The sequence below is a fragment of the Scyliorhinus canicula genome, chromosome 11 (genome assembly GCF_902713615.1).
Source record: "Scyliorhinus canicula chromosome 11, sScyCan1.1, whole genome shotgun sequence".
Classification (NCBI taxonomy): Eukaryota; Metazoa; Chordata; class Chondrichthyes; order Carcharhiniformes; family Scyliorhinidae; genus Scyliorhinus; species Scyliorhinus canicula.
This window is the reverse complement of record NC_052156.1, coordinates 151,257,709-151,280,591: the sequence shown is the minus strand read 5'-3', so window position 1 is coordinate 151,280,591 and position 22,883 is coordinate 151,257,709. Positions and strand designations below refer to the sequence as shown.

The 22,883-nt window shown below is 46.8% G+C and overlaps 1 protein-coding gene across 1 annotated transcript in view; it reads right to left on the bottom strand.

The window, feature by feature from the left end:
• LOC119973809 (nucleotide-binding oligomerization domain-containing protein 1-like) overlaps positions 1–12,389 on the bottom strand; it is a 42,082-nt gene extending 29,693 nt beyond the window's left edge. The window contains exons 1-4 of the mRNA XM_038812233.1: positions 12,332–12,389; positions 6,175–6,229; positions 4,513–4,860; positions 533–694 (exon numbers count right to left, since the gene is read on the bottom strand). Coding sequence (XP_038668161.1) covers positions 533–694; positions 4,513–4,860; positions 6,175–6,226 — 562 coding nt within the window. The 5' untranslated portion in view covers positions 6,227–6,229; positions 12,332–12,389. The remainder of the gene's footprint in view (positions 1–532; positions 695–4,512; positions 4,861–6,174; positions 6,230–12,331) is intronic.
• Positions 12,390–22,883: the final 10,494 nt, after the last annotated feature.

Below are 22,883 nucleotides of genomic sequence, written 5' to 3'. Positions count from 1 at the left end.
CTGGGCTCGTAGTATTAAGGCAGGTTGCGTTATACTTAGTATAAGTTAACAATCACATAACAGATCATACATTTACAGAACTTAATCATATCACATATCTTGTACCAATACACATTTTATATCTACACATCAACATAGGGGTTTCTCTGGTCTCCCTCGCGATGTGTTTCTCGGCAGCTGGAGGTGGCCCACTGTGGGCTGGATCTTCTGGTCCCACAGCTATCAATGGGATTTCCCACTGAATCTACCCTACGTCGCTGGGAAACCCTCGGCGGAGCTGCGTCGTCGAAGGATCAGAAGAACCCACGAGCATGAAGTCTCAGAAGATCTCATCCGTAGTTTTTAAGTGTAACCAGAATAGGAGATAGAAAGCAGCAAATTCACTTCCAGGTAAAGAAACCGTAACCGTAAATATTCAAGAAAATTTCCAATGAATTTTGTAATTCGATTGTTGTAGATTTGTATCAAATTTGTATTTATGTTTATCCAAGTCACATGGTAAGTGCCTAACATTTCTAAACACTTTACTCACCCTCGTCAGGATATTGTGACTTTGTCTTTTGCTTTCTGCAAAGTCCAACTCCGACTGTAATTAAAACAATCAGAATTCCACCTGAGATTGCCATTAGAAATTCTGGATTTTTTCTTTCCAAAGCTGGATTTTTATCATCAGTTCCAGGAACCAGTGGTTTTTCTAGGAGATATGGAATAATCAGGACATTAAGGTTAAATGACTCCATTAAGAACTGACAAACAAAGATCACTCAGTCTGCCTGTGACATGAACTATTTTTAGCAGCAAGTCCAGGCATTAACTATCCCCTGATGTGACCACGGTGGAGGTTTGAGCTGAAATACCAAATTAGTTGGTGTTTAGAGTAAGCTGTCGCCTTGTTAAAGGAACTGAAGCAAGGATAAGGAACGGCATCTGGAACCTCACTAAATAATTGATTGCCACTTCAAATGTCTGCAGCACTCATTAAGGAGGCAAGACTGGACATCGTTCAACCTTTACTAACATCAATTCTAAAAAAGCTCGGAGGACTTCACCCAAAAAGCTATGTGCTCTGCTAATCGACCTCCTAGGTTATATGTCGGAAAGGGGACACAGGTATAGGGAGCGATTTTTGATGAGACCATCAATTCACTAGACACGTGCTTTGAGATATGAACAGTGGTTTTAATCTACTTACTACAGAGCCAGCCTGTTACACGTTGAACTCTCGATGAACTGGTCGGCTGGCTCTGGGCATCGATATTTATACAGCAGTCCAGGGGGAGGAGCCGTGGGTGGAGCCCTGTACAAACTCCTAAGCATTCCCAGAGATATTCCCCCTAGTGGTCGGGAAACGCAACTGCGCTTACAATCGTACGGTCTCATATATATATATATATATATATATATATATGTCACAGTGTGAGTTACATTCACCACAATTTTACAAAAAGGTTTCTCAGTGAGGTAGCGAGCAGGAACCGCTGTCGGTTTCCCGACTCTCAGCCGATACCACTATAAAATGTTTCTCGTTGTAAAATATTTTATTAAGGCATTTATGATTTTATAACAGTAACAGTAAACCATATACAAACAACTATACACATACTATAGTGCAAAGATCCTCTACCTCCCACCTTCCTCGAACAGTAATCTAGACGAAACCCCTCCTCCCCTCACCACCTCTGCTGACAGTTAATTTTCTCTAAAGACATCGACAAACGGTTGCCATCTCCGGACGAACCCTAGCATTGACCCTCTTAGAGTGAACTTGATTTTCTCAAGACTGAGAAAGCCAGCCATGTCATTGACCCAGGTCTGTGATTTCGGGGGCTTCGAGTCCCTCCATGCGAACAGTATCCGTCTCCGGGCTACCAGGGAAGCAAAGGCCAAGACGTCGGCATCTCTCGCCCCCTGGACTCCGGGGTCCTCCGACACTCCAAAAATCGCCGCCCCTGGACTCGGTGCCACCTTTGTTTTTAACACCTCCGCAAACCCCTGCCAGAATCCCCTAAGCTTCGAACATTCCCAAAACATGTGGCCATGGTTCGCTTGCCCTCCCGCGCACCTTGCACATCTGTCCTCTATCCCAGAAAACTTGCTCATCCGGGCCACCGTCATGTGTGCCCGGTGATCGACTTTAAAATTGTATCAGGCTGAGCCTGGCACATGATGTGGATGTGTTGACCCTGCTTAACGCATCCGCCCAGAGACCTGCCTCTATCTCTCCCCCTAACTCCTCCTCCCATTTGTGCATTAGCTCCTCTGTCTGCGTTTCTTCTGACTCCATGAATTCTTTATAGATATCTGCGACTCTCCCACCCATACTCTAGAAATGACCCTATCTTGTATCCCCCGTGGCGGTAGGAGTGGGAAGGTTAGAACCTGCCTTCGCAAGAAGTCCCGAATCTGCAGATACCTAAACCCATTCCCTCCCGTCAACTCAAACTTCTCCTCTAACTGCCTCAAACCAGGGAAGCTACCATCTATAAACAAATCTCCCATCCTCCCGATCCCTGCCATCTCTGAAACCCTCCATCATGTCTCCCTGGGGCAAACCGATGGTTGCTACAGATTGGAGCCCAAACCGATGCTGCCTCCGCTCTCGCACGTTTCCTCCACTGCCCCAGACTCTCAGGGCCACCACTACCACCGGGCTTGTGGAATACCAGGCCGGCGAGAATGGCAGAGGTGCCTTGATCAATGTCCCCTAAACATGTGTCCTTACAAGATGCTGCCTCTACTCGCTCCCACACCGACCCTTCCCCCACTTCCCAATCATGGCTATATTTGCCGCCCAGTAATAGTTGCTAAAGTTCGGCAGCGCCAGCCCACCCTCCCCCCCGGCCACACTCCATCTTCACCGTCTTCACTCACGGGGTTTTACCCGCCCAAACAAAACCGGAGATCACTATAAAATGTTAATTGGTCCACTTAACTAGGCCTCACGAGCATCACGCCGCAAATGATGGTCCAGTCAGCTGACCCGCCGGGACCGCGCTCGCCAGCCCCCTGCTAACAAGGAAGAGCAGCCCCTAAACTGATCCTGCACAGTCAACCCCACTCAGCTCACAGCCATGCCACCGAGTCAACCAGCCCCACAATTCAGTGGTGCAGACTTGGGCAGATTACTTGAAGCACCCGAGACCAGGCCGGATGCCCTGCTCCTCTGAGGGTCTCGGAGGGTCAGCTACAGGGCAGCCAGTGTTGCTTGGGAAGCTGTGGCAGTGACCGGCAGCTTGGGGAGTGTGACCCGGAGGACCAGCACCCAGTGCCGCTCGGGTGAGTTGGCACTGCCCCTCACCCCGCGCCAAGGGAATGAGCCTGGCACCACCTCCACCCAGCACCATCCCGTGTTCCAGCACACATGTCCAGCAGTGCCATCCATGTGCCTCACGCTCCCCCCATACTCCCTAATCCTCCCCCCCCATACAGTCCATCTCCTCAATGGCCCCCCCAACCCCTACACCTATAACGAACCACACAAGTGGCTAAAGACATCCCTCTGTGTCCCCGCAGGCAACGTTGTCCCACAACCAATAGGAGAGGGCCCTGACGGGCAGCGGGGTGCCGGAATGAGAGTCGTCACCTCCTATGAGGAATGGGTCCTGGAGGTTGCGGGTGTGGCCGAGGACAGATCTGTCACCAATGTAGAAGTTGCCGTACGGCGCAGAGGTGAGGATCCACTGGCCCCCACCCAGATGACCGGTCAGACTGACCCATCCCTCCCACTGACCACATCCATTCTTCCGCAGGACAAGCAGCCGACGGCGTCGGCCCATCTGGGATGCCCCCTCCCCAACAGGCGCCTCCCAAGGAGAACACCTCAGAGGAGAGCTCCAAGGATGCCATCGTTTTCGCGGCACACCTGTCACCCCCATCGTCCATCAGCACAGACACACACCTCGGTAGCCAACGGTAGTGGTCAGACTTCTGGGCACATTCTGATATGGGGCACTCACCTCACAGTTGATGATCAGGTGGTGGTAGATGAACCGACAGATTAACAGTGTCAACAGCAAACTAGTTGAGCCCCTGTCGTCAGTTTTGTAGACCATGAAGGAGTCCACACCAAGTTGTTAAAAGGAAATAAAGGTTTATTACGCTAACTATTATTTACACAGCACAAAAGATCCCAGCTGGACTCTCCTGTCGGTACCCAAACTACCCAACCTCACACAGAAGATACATGGTTTAGGGTTCTCAATCCACTTTAACGGGGGAGATCGTATTCGGCGAGGTTCACGGAGAGTTTTGTTACTGCCACTTCATAGGTCCTGTGTGGGTTATGAAAGTCACCTTCTGCAAAGCATAAAGGTGGCTCAATATATTTATCCTACACACCTAACAAGCTCCATTCACTTGAATCTTCCTCATTCACAGTAACTTTTAAATACATCAAAACTTTGCAGCACTTTCCAGATGATGATCAGGAGTCTCTGACTAAGCACAATTCCCTCAATAAAATGTTGACTGTTCTGTGATCTATCTACTGCTGGGAGATATCCATGCACTCACCGTACAATTGCAGTTCCACCAAATGCTCAATGTAGCCTTTTCCATCCTCTTGAATCACGTAGCAGGTGTAGTTCCCCTGATCCGACATAGTTGCTCCTTTCAGTCTGACAGCAGCATTCCCTCTGGGGAATTCTTGAGGAAATAGCTTGGTCCGTCCCCTGAATGCTGAGTCTTGATACTCTGGATGGTTTTCCTCATTGTAGAAGCTGTGAACCACAATTGAACTGGCTGTTCGCTGCCAGGTAATGACAAGATCCTGCAGATTGAAATTGACTGCAACAGGAAAGGTGCAGGGCAGTGATATGTCTGTACCCAAGATTCCATTAACCCGAGAGAAAGATCCTTCACCTAATGAAAATACAGGACATAAAAAATACATAATTTTAATGACAAACATGGAGGAACCATAGACACTGTGCTTGATTCTAGAAGACACAGGAAGCATGACGGGTTGGGAGTTGGGTAAAAGGTGATTGGGTAATGGGGGACAGAGATGTTGATGGAGCGGGCATGGTGGGGAGGGAGGAATTTGGACCTTAAAACAGGGGTGGGGTGGGACACCCAAAGTTAAACGGGAGTCTATGTTGGAGGCCCTCCCCCGCGCCTGCAGTCCAGGTGAATTGTAAAAAAATAACTGGGTAATCTGAACTAAAAAAATAATAATTGGCCATTTAACAGCCTTAATTGGGACATAGATGGACAGCCCATCTGAGCTTTTGCCTGCCTTAGCGTAAAATTGCTGCGAGGTCCAGGCAGGTATAAATCCAGCGGGAAGCCTATTTTTGCTATTTCTTGCTCACCCCTGCCTATAAACCCCCAGAGGGAGAGTATGAAATTCAGTCCAGGGAGTTCACTGCTAGCTTAATCAATGTTCCTCTTTCAAATGACACCATCATGAGTATCATTAACTGATCATTCACTTCATGGACGGTTTGTGGGATCTTGCCATGCACAAATTGACTGCCACATTTGTCCACATGAGAGCAGTGATTGCACTTTAAAACTCTTTGGCTTTCAGTATTTGGGATTTCTGAAAATAAGTGGTATATTGCTATATAAATGCAAGTTCCTTCCAAACTTGTGTTTAATCTTTTAACCTATTTTCCACCGTTCAAGCTGGATTTATACTGCGTTCTTACTAATTATTTTTCTTAGATTCCTATTCACAGTCTTCATTAGATAATGTTTAACGCAGAAACAATATACAAGAAGGATTATTGGAACTGGTCCAATTATTTAGATATAAAAGACAGAGGCGGCCTGCCATTGGCTAGCGGCGAGATCTTCTCGCCCCGCCACGGTCAATGGGGCTTCCCGTTGTTCCCACCCTCCTCCACCGGGGAATCCACAGTGGAGAATTCGACGCCAGCACGAACTGCTGGCAAATCCCGTCCAAAGTAAAAATAGCCAAAGTAATAAAAAAGGAATAAATGAAGACTGAACAGGCAAGTAGGGAGGACAATGGAAGAGACACAACCGCAGACAGTTATCCTTCATGGTATTGTTGGGCATATGTTCTGGTAAAAGAACATTTGTGATGAAATCAATGAATAACCATTAAAGATAAAACTATTGGCTTAAGGGCAGCTACATATTTTGAGACCAACCACACAGTGGATTACATACTAACAGAAAGCCCCTGAATGAAGACAAAGCACTTACTGAAAATAAGCCGTTGGAAGAACAGAAATGTGATGTACAGTAGATTCTCCATTGCCTGAAAAATAAAAACCCATAAAATGAGTGACTGGTTTACTTTTCCAAGCATCTATTCAATATTTGTGGCAAATACATATCCAGAGGGACTGATATTAAGCCGAGCAGATGATAGGAGTTTCACATCACCAAATTTCACTGGTACCTTAAGTTGAAGGAGTCACTCCCCATTTCTGTTTCTTGCTCCATCCAAACTGATCCTATTTCTTTATTATCTGAGCTCAGTTCCTTTCTCCCGACCATCTTTACCCCGATCTTTAATATCGTGAAAACCACACCTCCCTTTTCGTTTTATCTTCCAGAAATGAAGTCCTAAATACTTACTTCCCTGTCTCGATCGCTTTGCAATCATGTCAGAAATGAGGATGTTTGCAGATGACTGCGCAATGATCAGCACCATTCGCGACTCCTCAGATAATGAAGCAGTCTGTGTCCAAATGCAGCACGACCAGGACAATATCCAGGCTCGGGCTGACAAGTGGCAAGTTACATTCACGCCACACAAGTGCCAGGCAATGACCATCTCCGATAAGTGAGGATCTAACCATCCCCCCCATGACATTCAATGGCATTACCATCGCTGAATCTCCCACAATCAAATTCCTGGGGGTTATCATTGATCAGAAACTGAACTGGACTAGCCATATTAATACTGTGGCTACCAGGGCAAGTCACAGGCTAGGAATCCTACGGCGAGTAACTCACTTCTTAACCCCTCCAAAGCCTGTCCACCATGAGTGTAACGGAATACTCTCCACGTGCCTGGATAAGTGCAGCTCCAACAACACTCAAGACACTCAAACACCATCCAGGACAAAGCACTCCGTTTGATGCTCTCTCTTCCACAAACATTCAAACCCTCCACCACCAACGAACAGTGGCAGCCGTGCATACCATCTACAAGATGCACTGCAGCAACTCGTTAAGGTTCCTTAAACAGCACCTTCCAAACCCACGGCCGCTACCATCCAGAAGGACAAGAGCAGCAGATACCTTGGGAACCCCACCACCTGAAGGTTCCCCCAAGTCACTCACCACCCTGACTTGGAAATATATCGCCGTTCCTTCACTGTCACTGGGGAAAAATCCTGGAACTCCCTCCCTAACAGCAGCTTAGGGACTGTGGCGGTTCAAGAAGCAGTGGCGTGCAGAGGTCTGGTGATGCCCGGGGCAAATCTTGAGTGTATGCCCCAAAGACTCAAGTATAAGGCCTAATATGCTGAGAAATATTATGAGAAAGGAAAACATTTTGAATATATAAACACAGATGAAACATGAAATAAATGCTTTATTCGATTTTAATATAAATCAATCAAATTTATTAAGTTCTTTTCCCCAAATGATACCTCCTGTCACAAAACACCTGAACTACTTCACTTTTTACATCAGCTGTGAGAAATTCTTTTTCAATGCTTATTAAAGCCAGGTTGGTCAGTCGCTCCTGTGACATAGAAGACCTCAGATATGTTTTTATTAATTTCAGTTTTGAAAATGACCTTTCACAGCTTGCGACTGAAAATGCGATTGTAAGCAGTAATCTGTATGAAACACACAGCGTCGGAAAGACATCCCTCCCATACTGCAGTAAAGACTCCAGAGCATCTTTAGGATCAGGGGGAACTCTATTCCCTCCAGCTCGAAAGAGCATCACAAAATCAATAATTTCGTCATATAACTGAATTGCAACCACATCATTGTCATAATAATTTGCAAAGTCTGAACATTCCTTTTTTAATTTCTCTCTTTCTTGTTCATCTTCAATCACTCCTGAATTCAAGTTCAGAAGAAAAGAAAATCGGTCACTGAGTCTTTGAAGACGGACACTGCGGTCTTCAATTTCAGTTTTTAATCTGTTCACAATCTCTACCATTACTCTATTCATTTCTTCTTGCGCCGTCAGTACACTATCTCTTGCTGACTCTCCAGGCATTATTCTTCTTCTCCTTGTTCGTGCAATTGGTATTCCCCAATTTTGACAATATTCATTGGCTAAATCTATTGCATTGTGGATAATTTCGTCATTCTTCAAATTCAAGATATGAATAAGTCCTCTCAGATCACAAGAAGCTTCATGGAACCCCATTTTCGGATCCTGCAAACGTTTTGAGACTTTATCCACTGATGATAAAACTGAGTACCAAAAATTTAATAAAGCTATAAACGGGAACTGTTGAATAGAGTTCAGTAGCGATCCTGCATCAGATTTAGTTTCCCTTGAAAATTCTCCTTCCAGCAGGTGTTGAAGGCTTGCAATAACGTTGTCACACTCTTCGTGGATTACTTGCACAGCATCATGGCTGGAACTCCATCTTGTGTCACACTGTCTTTTCACAGTCCGAGTGACAAATGATTTTAACACTTCCCAACGAGAAGTAGATGAAGAAAAAAAAGTAAAGAGTTTTTCTAGAATGCCAAAAAATGTAACAACAACAGGTTGCACCTCACTTGCATGGACACAGGACAAATTGAGGCTGTGGTTCTCGCAGTTCACAAACACAGCTTTTGGGTTAACTTCAAGAATTTTTTGTTGAACACCTCCTCTCACTCCAGCCATAACTGCTGCGTTATCATATGCTTGACCACGACAGTCATTCATGGAAATTTTGTCTTCTTCCAATTTTTCCTGAATTTTATTTACCAGGCTGACTGCATCTTTCTTGTTGACTTGAAAAAATCCCAGAAATGTCTCCTTTATTTCTACTTTTCTGTTTTCATCAATATGAACGTAACGCAGAATTTCAGAAACCTGATCTTCATGGGCAATATCTGGAGTTGAATCCAGCATTATGCTAAAATATTTTGCGTCCTTAATTTCGGAAATTATATTTTTCTTGACAGTTTCACCAAGAAGATTGATTATTTCGTTTTGAATTCTGTTGGACAAGTAGGTGACACTTTTTGGTTTCTCTTTCCCTCTCTGCAAGTGTTTTGCTAAGATGTCATCATATTTGGCCAAAAGTCTGATTGTTGCTAGAAAGTTTCCTGTATTTTCACTGACTGTCTCCCCTGGCTCTGATAACCCAGATATTCCTTCTCCTCGATGTCCACGATAGGCCAGATTCTGTTTTGCCAGAAAGGATATAACCTCGACAATCCGTTCAGTTATAGCTTTCTATCTTTTCTTTTCAGCAGACATTTGCTGTTGAAGTTCAGCATCTATCGTAGTTGAATGATGGAGTCGAACTACGAGGTTCAGGTATTCCCTCATGTGAGCTCTATGAGAAGGGCTTTTTTCATGGTCAGGTATTGTTTGATTTAATTTTCTCCAAGTGGAGAAACCGTCTTCCTTTCCAAAGTTTAACACAGACGACAAATGCTCCTTTGAAAACAAAAAGCAAACAAAACAGTAGCATGCTTTCCGATATGGAGAGTATAACAACCATTTTCTCTCCACAATTTCTCCGTTTGTGGAAACTTTATCAAACCACTGTTTGGAAAATGATCTCCCATCCTTCTCAGCAAATGGACCACTTTTATTCTGATATCTTTCAGGGCCATGTTGTAATATTGTCATCTTCAAATGATCTGGAATCGGTTTCTTCAAACAGCCAAAATCGCTTCTTTGCAAAAATATGCAAAAATCTTCTTTATTTTCTTCACATGGATCATCATCCTGACAACGAGACTGAGGAGAGAGAGTATTATGTTCTGACCGAGCTGAATCCGTATCAGAAAAATCCTTCTCTGCACCCACATCATCTTTTACTTCTCCAGGTTCTCCTACTTCTTTACTTCTTTTTATCCATGCATCTAATGCCCCTCTTTGATGGGACTCTTCTTCGACTCTGGCCCTCTTTTTTTCCCTGTTCTGTGCTCCACTCGGTTGTACACGAAATACTCGTAACATTTCATTTTCTATCTCAAAAACCGTAAGACGCATGAGAAAATGGGAAGAAAATGGTAAACAATCGGTCAGTTGCAGACGGATAAACCATATTTCATTTCTTTGTTCCTTCGTATCAAATTATTTCACACTGATTCTCCACTGATAATTTTGTGCAATTTATATCATAGACTTGCAAATTAGTGGTATCTGTATTCGAATATTAGCATGTTAAGGAATAAATGTCTCCTATTCCGCGATTAAATGCCATAGCAGTCCTCTGATCATCCAGGCTTCACTCTTACTACATCCCACGTAAATATTTCATTGAATATCGCCAAAAAACCTATAAAAACCGTAGTTACACCTGTTCTAGAGCTATTCACTGACATGAGTAGGTAAAAGAGCTAATCTAGATGCACAAAAAGCTGAAGAAAAGAAGAGTTATGACTCGAGGAAATGCAGGAACGAACAGCCATGTCTGCTTGTTGCTTTTGATGGTTGCACCACGTACATCATCCGCATGCATGTGGGGGGATGGGGAGAAGGACCATTTTCTCTAGACAGAAAGGGTACACCATGTTAAAGGAATAAAGGGCTAACAACTGCCTCTGCAGTGTGGTGAGCCTCCAAAAATTGATTTATCACCGCTGAAATTTTAAAATTACTATCTTATTTCCTTCTCTGGGGCAGCACGGTGGCCTAGTGGTTAGCACAACCGCCTCACGGAACTGAGGTCCCAGGTTCGATCCCGGCTCTGGGTCAATGTCCGTGTGGAGTTTGCACATTCTCCCCGTGTCTGCGTTGGTTTCGCCCCCACAACCCAAAAAATGTGCAGAGTAGGTGGATTGGCCACGCTAAATTGCCCCTTAATTGAAAAAAATAATTGGGTAATCTAAATTTTTTTTAAAAAATTTAAAAAAAAAAAAATTTTGTTTAAAAAAACATTTTTTTTTTTCCTTCTCTGATTGGATGCCCCCATCCAATGGATGCCCGGGGCCAATGCACCGTCGCCCCCCCCCCCCCCCCCCTCTGCACGCCACTGTCAAGAAGGCAGCTCACCACCACCTTCTGAAGGGCAACAAAGATGGACAATAAATGCTGGTCTAACCAGCAACACCCACATCCTGTAAATAAATTTTTATTAATTTACAGAATGGGGTGGGCCTTTCTGCACCCCATAACCAAAATCTATTTAAATGTTGTGGTTCTCTAAACTCTGGCCCGAAATAACGTGAGACCACCACCTACCCGTTATGCAGTACATACTCGTGCCACTCGGCCAACATTGTCTACCTCATGCGATGCAGGAAAGAATGTCACGAGGCATGGCACATACAGACATTGCGACAACAGATAAACAGATATCGCACGACAATCACCAGGCAGGAATGTTCCCTTCCAGTCGGGGAACACTTTAGCAGTCAAGGGCATTCAGGCTCTGATCTTTGGGAAAGCGTTCTTCAAGACAGCCTTCAGGACGCGCAACAATGCAGAATCGCAGAGCAGAAACTGATAGCCAAGTTCCGCACACATGAGTACAGCCTCAACCAGGATTATTATCACATTACATTCACCTCCCCCCTTCCGCACCATCTGGCCTGGGCTTGTGAAATCCCCCCCCCCCCAAACTGTCCTGGTTTGAGACAATTCATACCTCTTTAACCTGTGATTATCCCTCTCTCCAGTTGCACCGTATGGACCTAGTGTTTGAAAAAAACCTTTTGGACTTTAACCTGGTCAGACTTCTTACTGCGCTCACCCCAGTCTAACGCCGATATTTCCACATCATCACTTCCTTCTACCTCCTGTGGCGCTCACTAGCAGTGGTGCCCAATGATAGTTGAAATTGAATTGGGAAAGGATCTTGAAGGATGACCACGTGTACCGTATTTAAATGATTCTTTCTGATTTTGGCTGGGGGGGGGGGGGGGAGCAGCCGTTAATCGGCCCAGGCTTCAACCGGGGGAAAGGGCGGGAATTTGGGGGGAAAGGCCGTCTTCCCGCCCGAGGTCCCCGGCATTAAATCGGTGTGAGGCGGGGAAGGTGGAGTGAATCCCGGGCCGGGGGTCCCGAGGGGTCCTGGGCCCAGTTCGGCTCCTTATTGTCGGGGCGGGAATTGCTGAAGTGAAACCAACTTGTGAGAGTTCGAAGAGCCGACGGTTCGCGTTAAAGATTCACCTTGAAGCAAAATAGACCCCCCGCGAAACAAAACCTTAACCCCCCCGCCCCCCGGCGATGCGACCCTGTCCTTCGGAAAGTTAAATTTCATAAACATACCTTTCCCACCTCAGCCTTGCAGGAAGGCAGCCGGACTTCCTCCTCTTCTGCTTTCGGTTTCAATTCCGACAATTTGCAATCGAAAATAAAGATCAACCTCCTCAAAGGAGGTGGCCAATGTAAACATGCAGACCCGCTGTTTCCCAGAGGGCTAACTTCATGATCAAAGTATTTCTCTTCAGTATATAAAATAATAGACAAATGTTTGTCAGGCACTGGCTTTTGGACTGCAGGATTATGTCTGATCAGTAAATACAAGTGATAGACATTGAGAAAACCGACTGAAACCGTGGGCAGGTTTTGCCAGGGTGGAGGGTAGAGAAGGCCGGGTGGGTGGGAACATCTGTGCTGCCAGTTGACGTGCCGTTTTGCCAGCACCATCTTTCCCTGGGGTCATTTTTGCAGGTTGACTGCGGAGGGGGCAATGGGGCAACTCACCCGTTCACATTTGTCCTCCACCTTCAGGAAGAACCTGTTCATTCGGGTTCAGATTAGGTGCATTTTGTGCATCGCCTTTAGTTGCATTTGGCTTAGCCCTGCTCATGTGGAGGTGGAGTTTGTGTTGAGTACTTTGATCCAGAGACCCCCACTTACTTCTATTCCTAGTTCCTCCTCCCATTTTTCTCTTGTCTCTTCTGGGGGGAGCGTGCCTCCTCCAACAGTCACCCATACGGGTCTCTGCAGTTCCCTTTCCCCAAGTCGCCCACGTCCAACAGTTCCTCTAATAATAATAATAATCACTTATTGTCACAAGTAGGCTTCAATGATGTTACTGTTAAAAGCCCCTAGTCGCCACATTCCGGCGCCTGTTCAGGGAGGCCACTACGGGAATTGAACTCGCGCTGCTGGCATTGTTTTGCATTACAAGCCAGCTGTTCAGCCCACTGTGCTAAACCAGCCCCATACTGGTGAGTATCTCAGTGTTTCCCTATGGAGAAAGGTTTTAAGTCGATTATGCCTTCATTCATTTCCTTTGGGCAGTTGAAACCTCTCCGTAAATTCTTCCAGCGTTGCTAATCCGTCATCTGTATATAATCGCTGTCAGCGCCATTCCCCCATCTTCTCTCTACCTTTTAAAGGTTGCGCCCATTGTTGCTGGCTTAACCTGTGGTTGTTGCAGATGGGGGCCATAATGGACATTTCGGTAAGCCCAAAGTGCTGCCTCAATTGGTACCATGTCCCGAGCTTAGTTACTACCACTGGGCTTTTTGAGTGTTTGGTTGGCGGGGATTGGAGTGCTGTCGTAACTAGAACTCGGAGGGACGTCCCTGTGCAGAAACTTTCCTCCATCTTCACCCACTCTGCTTCCGGCTCCTTCACCCACCCCCTCACTCTCTCTGCTGTGATGGCCCAGTGGTAGAATTGTAGGTTTCGGAGGGCCAGGCCTCCCATGCTTCTTTTTCTTTTCAGGACCTTTTTTGGGATTCTTGGGTTCTTCCACCCCCAACCACCACTACCACCACCACCACCACCACCACACACACTCATAAATGGCATGATCAGTTTGTCTACCGTATTGAAAAAGTCCTAGGGGATGTAGATTGGTAGGGATCTGAACAGGAAGAGGAACCTGGGCAGTATGTTCATCTTGATTGTCTGCAGTCTCCCCGCCAGTGAGAATGGGAGTGTGCCCCACCTATCCAGATCCTTGTTTACTTCCTCCACCAGACTGGTCAGGTTACATTCGTGGATCTATGTCCAGTCAAGGGCAATTCGAGGTCCTCCCTGTTTTGGGGTTCAACCTGTCTGTCCACAGTTCCTGTAAACAGTTCAAGCCCCCTCCCATGATAAGTCTGTGTGTGTCGATGTCGGGGGTTTCCGACATGGTCTTCTTTATAAATTCCATGTCGTCCCAATTGGGCACGTACACATTGACCAGGACCACTGGTGCCCCGTCCAGGGCACCGCTGACATATCATCCCCCTAGGTCTGTAACCGTCCTCGACGCAGTAAACATTATCCTCTTGTTTAACAGTATGGCTACTCCCTACCTCTCGTCCCGTAGCAGGAATGGTAGGTCTGTCCCACCCAGCCTTCCTTACCCGCATATATTCTGATGTGGTGCCTTTCCCAGTTCAAGGTCCTTCTTTGCCTGGCCCAGCGCAGGATTCTTTCCTGGTCCTGATATAGGTGTATTTGGCGATTATCACCTTCGGCTGCTCTCCAGCCTTGGGTTTCGGCCAGAGTGAAGGGTGGGCTTTGGCCATTTCTGGATGGGTTCGAGAAGCTGTCCCTTCCCACCAGGTTTCCTAACATCTGGGCCACATAGTTTATGGGGTCCCTGCCTTTCAAACCCTTCCAGCAGGCCCACTATCGTTAAGTTCTGGCACCGTGACCAGTTCTTCTTGTCCTCTATTTTCCCTTTCAGACTTTCCTGCGTTATGACCTGCCCCGCTATTTCCGTCTCTAGAGCGGGATCCGGTCGCTCTGATCTGTTGAGGCTTTTTCTAGTTCCTTGATGGTGTTACCATAGTCCCCAGTTGCCTCTCTGCCTTGTCCAGGGCCACCTGCATGGTGGCCAGGGCTTCCGCAAGCGACACCTTGACCGCAGCTTGAATGTCAGTCTTTATCTCTTCCTTGAGCTACTTTAGCTCCCTGGAGAGGAACTTCCTCCATCTGCCCTGCAGTGAGGGGGAGTCCCGACGAGTGCGATTTTCCAGTCCCTCGTTCTGGTGTGGCCAGCACTTCATTGTCTTGTGCGTCCGCCATGTAGGCCGCTTGTTTCTCCTGGTTTCTGTCGCTTTTGTCTCTTTACGGCCTCTGGAGCTCATGTTGCTCGGCATCTTCTTTTGTGCTGTTGTTAGATAGAGTGAGGGGATACTTTTCTCTCCTCACTCTAATAAATGAAATGAAATGAAAATTGCTTATTGTCACGAGTAGGCTTCAATGAAGTTACTGTGAAAAGCCCCTAGTCACCACATTCCAGCGCCTGTTCGGGGAGGCTGTTACGAGAATTGAACTGTGCTGCTGGCCTGCCTTGGTCTGCTTTCAAAGCCAGCGATTTAGCCCAGTGTGCTGAACAGCCCCATAGCAGGCTATTTTGAGGAAAATAGCCTAAAACTATGCGCATGTGCGCTGATAATCGGGCACGAATGCCCAGTGCGGCAGCTATTTTTTTTAAACGGTCGCAGCTTTTTGTTTTACAAGTTTGGGGTTTTTAAAAATTAATTTTATTCATTTATTTTATTCATTTAATCTTTATTTTTTTCATTTATTTTATTCGTTTTTTTTACAAGTTTGGGGGGGGTTTTATTTGATAAAACTTTACAGGAAAAAAATGCCGAACTTTGGACAGATGGAGACTCCATACTTTCCGACACCGGAAGGCTTCACTTACATCCAACAGGTTCCATTGGAGGAGTGTGTACGAGGGCCAAAGGGACCCAAAACCATTTCCTCAATTTTTGTCAGCAACAAACAAGATGAGAGGAAATGGTGGGTCGCGAAGGTCGGCCGGCATGGGTCGCGAAGGTTGGCCGGTTGGTAAAAATGGGTCCCCGGAAAATAAGTTTAAAGAACATTGGTCTACGGGAAAGTTGCTAAGTGTCAATTGTCGCAGGATTTGCTGGGAATTTCCCACCGGCTCTGATGGTGAGTTCCCCACTGCTATCAAATGACATTTAGTCACTTTTGGGGCCTTGGGGAGTTTCTCACTGGTTGAGCCCACACTTGGAACTTTTTTAGCACTGGGGAGCTGAACTCAGAGATTGGGCCGCCATTTTGAAAGGGTGTCCCGATCTCCAATGAACGTTTGGGTCTCCACAGCCCCCACCCATGGACAATGTAATCTCCCACACACATGGGCATTACCCCACCCCCCCCAAGTGAGTACACCCCACTATGGGGATCCTGGGGACCCCCTCTTCAGGCCCCCCCCAAGCCCCCTTCCAGGACCCCCACCAATCACCCCACAAATTCTCAGAGGCCTTTCCTGCCCTGCACCCACCCCCACCCTCCTTTCATGGGCATGGCCCCCTTTGGGTCCTGACCCTTGGCAGTCCCACCATGGCATCCTGGCACTGCTCTTGCCAGCTTGGCAGTGCCATGCAGGCACCCTGGCAGTGTATGTGGCAGAGTCAAAGTGCCAGCTGGACAGTGCAAAGGTGCCCACATTCCAGGAGGAGGGCAAGGAAGCTTCCTTGCTCTATCCATGGCCACCCAGGGGCCTCTGACTTTTGTGGACCAGTAATGAATGGTGCCCGGAGGGGACTCCCTGAGGAGGCCGTAAGATGCCAGGAGGCCGGTAGATCCCGGGTGAGTAGGTCCTAGTAGGTTTAAGGCCTACTTATATGAGCGCGGCCTGATCACGCCCATTGTGGTTGGGTTCCTGATCTCAACACCTCGCGAGACTTGAATTGATCTCATGAGGCATAGTGGCTGCCAGGAAGTACCTGGGCTTTGAACGCTATGCAGCCGATAGATCTTGCCCTACATCTTTTTTGTTCCTTCATTCTAGCCAAATGGATTCTGTCCTTGATCTCTGTCAAGGCCATCCTCTTTCTTCAGCACTGCATTGTCATCACTAATCATTACTGTCATCTCAACCCCTAATAATATTATAGAACTAGCAAGAGTTGGGGCAGCATGGTGGCGCAGTGGGTTAGCCCTGCACCCTCACGGCGTCGAGGTCCCAGGTTCGTATCCCGGCTCTGGGTCACTGCCCATGTGGTGTTTGCACATTCTCCCCGTGTTTGCATGGGTTTCGCCCCCACAACCAAAATATGTGCAGGCTAGGTGGATTGGCCATGCTAAATTGCCCCTTAATTGGAAAAAATGAATTGGGTACTCTAAATTTATTTTTTAAAAAACAAATTAGCAAGAGTTGTATTGTAAACCCTTCGCAGAAGATTGGATGTTTTCTGTTTCTGTCTCTCTTCAGAAAAAAAACACTCCTAGCAGCCAACACTGAGACAAAGCAAAGATGTGCCCATTCCAGAACTGATGCCACCGAGCCTTCTTGTGCCTTATCTACCCTTTTATCTATACAAGTACGTGGTAAGAGCTAGCAACTGATCCTCAGCATGAGGTTAACTAAAAAAGTGACCTTAAGCTAAGTGATGGATGGGGGGGGGGGGGGGGGGGGGGGGTCGTCGGTCGGGGTGGGGGTTGTGCCATCCTGACATCTTGGGTCCTGCATTAATTGGTTCAAAGGTTTCAAACAAATGGTTGACATGTGGCAACACTGGCATATAACAGGTAATGTTGGAAAATTTTGCAGGTGTTTCCTGTACACAAGAAACAGGACAAATCCACCCAGCCAATTATTACACTATCCGTCTACTCTCTATCATTAGCAAAGTGATGGAAGGAGTCATCAACAGTGCTATCAAGCAGCACTTACTCAGCAATAACCTGCTCACTGACGCTCAGTTTGGGTTCCGCCAGGGTCACTCAGCTCCTGACCTCATTACAGCCTTGGTTCAAACATGGACAAAAGAGCTGAATGCCAGAGGTGAGGCGAAAGTGACTGCCTTTGACATCAAGGCAGCATTTGACTGAGTATGGCATCAAGGAGCCCTAGCTAAACTGGAGTCAATATGAATCTCCGCTGGTTGAAATCATACCTGGCACAAAGAAAAATGGTTATGGTGGTTGCAGGTCAATTATCTCAGCTCCAGCAGATCACTGCAGGAGTTCCTCAGGGTAATGTCCTCGGCCCAACCATCTCCAGCTGCTTCATCAATGACCTCCCTTCCATCATAAAGTCAAAAGTAAGGATGTTTGCGGATGACTGAACAATGTTTAGCACCATTCGCGACTCTTCAGATAATGAAGCAGTTCATGTCCAAATGCAGCAAGACCTGGACAATATCCAGGCTTGGGCTGACAAGTGGCAAGTTACATTTGTGCCACACAAGTGGCAGGCAATGACCATCTTCTACAAGAGAGAATCTAACCCCCTCCTGGCTTTTGGACTGCAGGTCTTTCCCCTCCAAGTCACTTACTTGGAAATATATTGCCGTTCCTTCACTGTCACTGGGGCAACATCCTGGAACTCCGTCCCCAACAGCGCAGTACCTACACCTCAAGGACTGCAGCGGTTCAAGAAGGCAACTCACCACCACCTTCTGAAGGGCAACTAGGGATGGGCAAGAACTGGCTGAACCAGCGATGCGCACATCCCATAAATTAATTTTTTTTAAATTACCAACCCCTTGTAAGGCAGCAACCTTCTTCAGATGAACTATTGACCAGGGAAGGTGGAGGAAGACAGGGGGAAGAATTTCTGAATACTTTAGCTAGAAAGCAGAATGCTGCCATCACAAACTGAAATAAACACACTGGGCCAACCATCAAAGCATGTGGTTATATCTGTGCGACCAAGAGTCACCAGGGAACCACTCATCAGAGTCTTTCAGGGAAAACAGTGCGTTCGGAACAAGAAATATTCTGTAATCTGTAGAAGAGTGCAACGGAGATAACTGGTGTTGTTAAAAAGAATGGTTTATTAAAGTTTTTCATTTTATACACTGCACAATAAACAAAGGTATGTAGATCAGATACAATTTACGAGAGCTCAGCAGCACGGTATCATTGTGGATAGCACAATTGCTTCACAGCTCCAGGGTCCCAGGTTCGATTCCCGGCTGGGTCACTGTCTGTGCAGAGTCTGCACATCCTCCCCGTGTGTGCGTGAGTTTCCTCCGGGTGCTCCGGTTTCCTCCCACAGTCCAAAGATGTGCAGGTTAGATGGATTGGCCATGATAAATTTCCCTTAGTGTCCAAAATTGCCCTTCGTGTTGGGTGGGGTTACTGGGTTATGGGGATAAGGTGGAGGTGTTGACCTTGGGTAGGGTGCTCTTTCCAGGAGCCGGTGCAGACTCGATGGGCCAAATGGCCTCCTTCTGTAAATTCTATTAAATTCTATGATTGGAATTAGCCCTCCTTCGCCCCAACCCTCCTTTTTGCTATTTTAAGATTTTTTTGGAATACATATTTTACAAAAGGTGATTATAATCTATTTGCATATGTATAGCTCTTTCCCCCCTCCCTTCTTCCCCCTGTCGATTGGCCCCACCCCTCATGCTTCAGATGTTTCTTTGGGCTCTTGTTCTATTTTGCTTTATTTGCTTGTGCCCGGCTGAGCTCTAGGCTCTGCAGCTGGTTTTGTTGGTCTGCTGGTTGCCGGTTGGTGTGGGGTTTTCAGCCTGAGGGGGTGGGGGGGGTTTTGTGTCCCTCCCCGTACCTTGGCCAGCCTTTATTTTGTCCTGGGGCCCTTCGTCCACTGGTGGAGGACCCTATCTTTGTGGCCTTGTTCTTCGCGCCCTGTTGTCTATTCTGGCTGTTCCCAGTCGACCCCCTTCCCTAGCTTCTCCCCCTCCCTCCCTGCTCCCCTCTACCTGTTACCTGGTGTCTTGTTGGCTCCTGTGTGGCTCCCCTCCCCCGCTCTATTGGCTGTTGGCTTCAAACAGGGCCTGGAACAAGTTGGTGAGTGGCCTTCATGTTTTGTGGAAGCCCTCCTCTGACCGATGGGGAATTTGATTTTCTCCAGGTGGAAAAATTCCGACAGGTCTGCCAGTCAGTCTGCAGCTTTGGGTGGTGCTGCTAATCGCATGCCAAGCATGAGTCTTTGACGGGAAATTAGGGGAGCAAAGGCAATGGCTTTGGCCCCATCCCCATAAATAGTTCTGGTTGGTCTGATGCCTCGGAGACAGCCACTTTAGGGCTCGACTCCACCCTAACCCCGTAACCTTGAACATTGCCTTGAAGAAGGCTGTCCAGTACCCAACCAGTCTGGAGAGCCCAGAACACGTGGATATGGTTGGCCAGGCCTCCCTGACATCGTTCACACTTGTCCTCCAGCTCCGAGAAGAATGTGCTCATTCGGGCTCTGTTTAGGTGTGCTCTGTGCACCACTTTCAGTCGCACAAGGCTTAACCTTGCGCAAGTGGAGGGGGAGTTGGCCCTGTTCTGTGCTTCGCTCCAGAGTCCCTATCCTATTTCTATCTCAAATTCTTCCTCCCATATTTCCCATGTTCCATCTCGTGGGGAGACTGCCCTTTCTAATAGTTGTCTGTACAGATCCCCGCATTTACCCCTCTCAGGCTGCCCGCATCCAGTAGTTCCTCTAACATTGCGTGTCTCAGGATCTGTGGGTACATTGTCATCTCCTTGCGGATGAAGTTTTTTACCTGTAGGTGTCACAGTTCGTTCCTGTTGGGTTGTGTTGGAGGTGAAAATATTCACAGTAGGCCTGTTTGAGTAAATGAAGAAGAGGTTTATTATTTCAGATCTGGGAGAAAAGGCCTGAGGCTTCCCAGCCTATTGACAGCACCCTTTCTCACTTGAGCTAAGACTCACACTGGTTAATATACAGATTCAAATGGTGGAATAGTTGTATTTTCATTTACATACAATCAATTTTCTTAGCATCCCAGTTATCACATATATGGTTAAAGTGGGTGTAGTCTTACTTGCCCCTAACTTTATGCAAAAGTCACTCAAGACTAACACTAGGATATGTTCTGTCTACAGCTGTGGACCTTGAGTTTTATCAAGGATACACTGAATGTCTTGTTCTGTGAAGCTGTTATAAGTGGCTGTTGGGATACTCCCTATACGTACCCACGGTTGGTTCTCATGCGGCAGCTTAAGTCAGCCATTTTGTGTCTTTAGTATTGCTAAAATAGCTAAAAACCATTTTGTGTCTTTAGTATTGACAAGGATTGTGTATACACTATCTGTTTCTACAAATTGCCTCTTCTAAACAGGCATCTAAGCCAATGAGTACCTTTTGTCTCATCAGAACTATTCAAAATTAATATAGGAGCACAAATGTAGTTACAGAGCCACCTATAATTTATATCTAGTCCAGTATCAGAATATGTCCCCCAATAGGTTGTTGTAGTTTTTCTGTCAGTTCCTCTAAGATCGCTAGTCTGTCCTCTGTATAAAAGTCCCCAACAGCCACCGTCCCCCCGGTACTGTCTCCACCTCCTAAAGATGGTGTCTAACATGGCTGGCGCGAGCCTGTGGTTGCCATAGATGTGGGCCATAGTGGACATTTTGTTTAAGCTGAGGTGCTGTCTGATTTGATTCCAGGTTCGGAGTGTGGCTACCACCACTGGGCTTGTTGTGTGTTTGGCTGGCCCAGAGGATCGTCCCTGTACAGGAGCTCTCCTCCATCCTTACCCATTCTGTTTCCGGTTCTTTCACCCCCTCTTACACAAGTTCCATAATTATTTTGTCGACCGAGTTAAAGAAAGCCTTTGGAATGTAGATCGGTATTGGTCTCAACAAGAAGAGGAACCTGGGCAGCATGTTCATCTTGATTGTCTGCACCCTCCCTGCTGGGAGAGCGGGAATGAGTCCATCTCAGCAGGTCCTTTTTTACTTCCTCCACCAGACTGGCCAGGTTCCATTTGTGGATCCGTGTCCAGTCGTGGGCAATCTGGATCCCCAGATAGCGGAATTTGTATTGGGCTCACTTGAATGGTAGTCCCGCCAGCTCTGCCCCTCTCCCTTTTGGGTTCACAGGGAGGATTTCACTCTCTTTCAGGTTGAATTTGTAGCCTGAGAAGGAGTTTCATGATCTCAGGAGCTTCATGATCCTTTCTGTGCCGCTTTACAGGTCCGAGATGTAGAGTAGGTCATCCACACTGGAAATTCTGTGCTCCCTGTCTTCCCTTCGGATTCCCTTCCAGCTTCTCATTGCCCTGACGGTGATCACCAATCACTCGATTGCCAGGACGAATAGGAGTGGGGCAGTGGGTTTTCCAGGCTTGTACATCTGTGCAGCTGGAAATATTCAGAGTTGGTGGTGTTGGTCTGTACCTTTGCCTTAGGGGCATTGTACAGGAGTTTCACCCATGAGGTGAATCCTGTCCCCACCCCACTTGACTCTGTCGAAGGCCTTTTCTGCGTCCAGGAAGACAATCACCTCTGGTGTTCTCTCCTCCGGATGGGGTCATTATCAACTTTAGCAGTTGCCTGATGTTCGCCACTAGTGTATTTTTGATAAAGAGTTTCTGAAAGACAAAATTCAGTTTAAGTTCAGAAATAATTGGCCTATGATGCACATGTGCATGCCTTGCAACTGAACAAAAAGGATTTAAGGGAATTGGTAGGTAAGTTGCAAAAAGAAGGTGATGGTTGGCAGGGGAGCATTGCTGTTCTGCGCAATTAGTTCTGTCAGGAACATAAGGCAGTGACAGAGGCCATGTAAAAGGAATGATATGGAGAAGCCGGCGTTGGATTGGGGTGTTGACAATTTACACCTCATTAACCTGTGATTATCCCTCTCTCCAGTTGCTTCATCTGGACCTGTAAAGACTTAATTACCTGCAAAGACTCGCATTCAAGTATCGTCTTGCATCATTGACTTTGTTTATATATATGTTTCTGGAGCCCGCCTCTTCATTCACCTGAGGAAGGAGCTGTGCTCCAACAGTTGGTGATTTGAAAAAAACCTGTTGTACTTTAACCTGGTGTTGTAAGACTTCTTAATGTAAAAAGAAGTGCAAGACTGTAGTCTGCACTGTTGATAAAGGAGGTTGCCAACAATTGATAATAGTCTACTCCGACTTCCCCACCATCACCATCCAGACCTCTT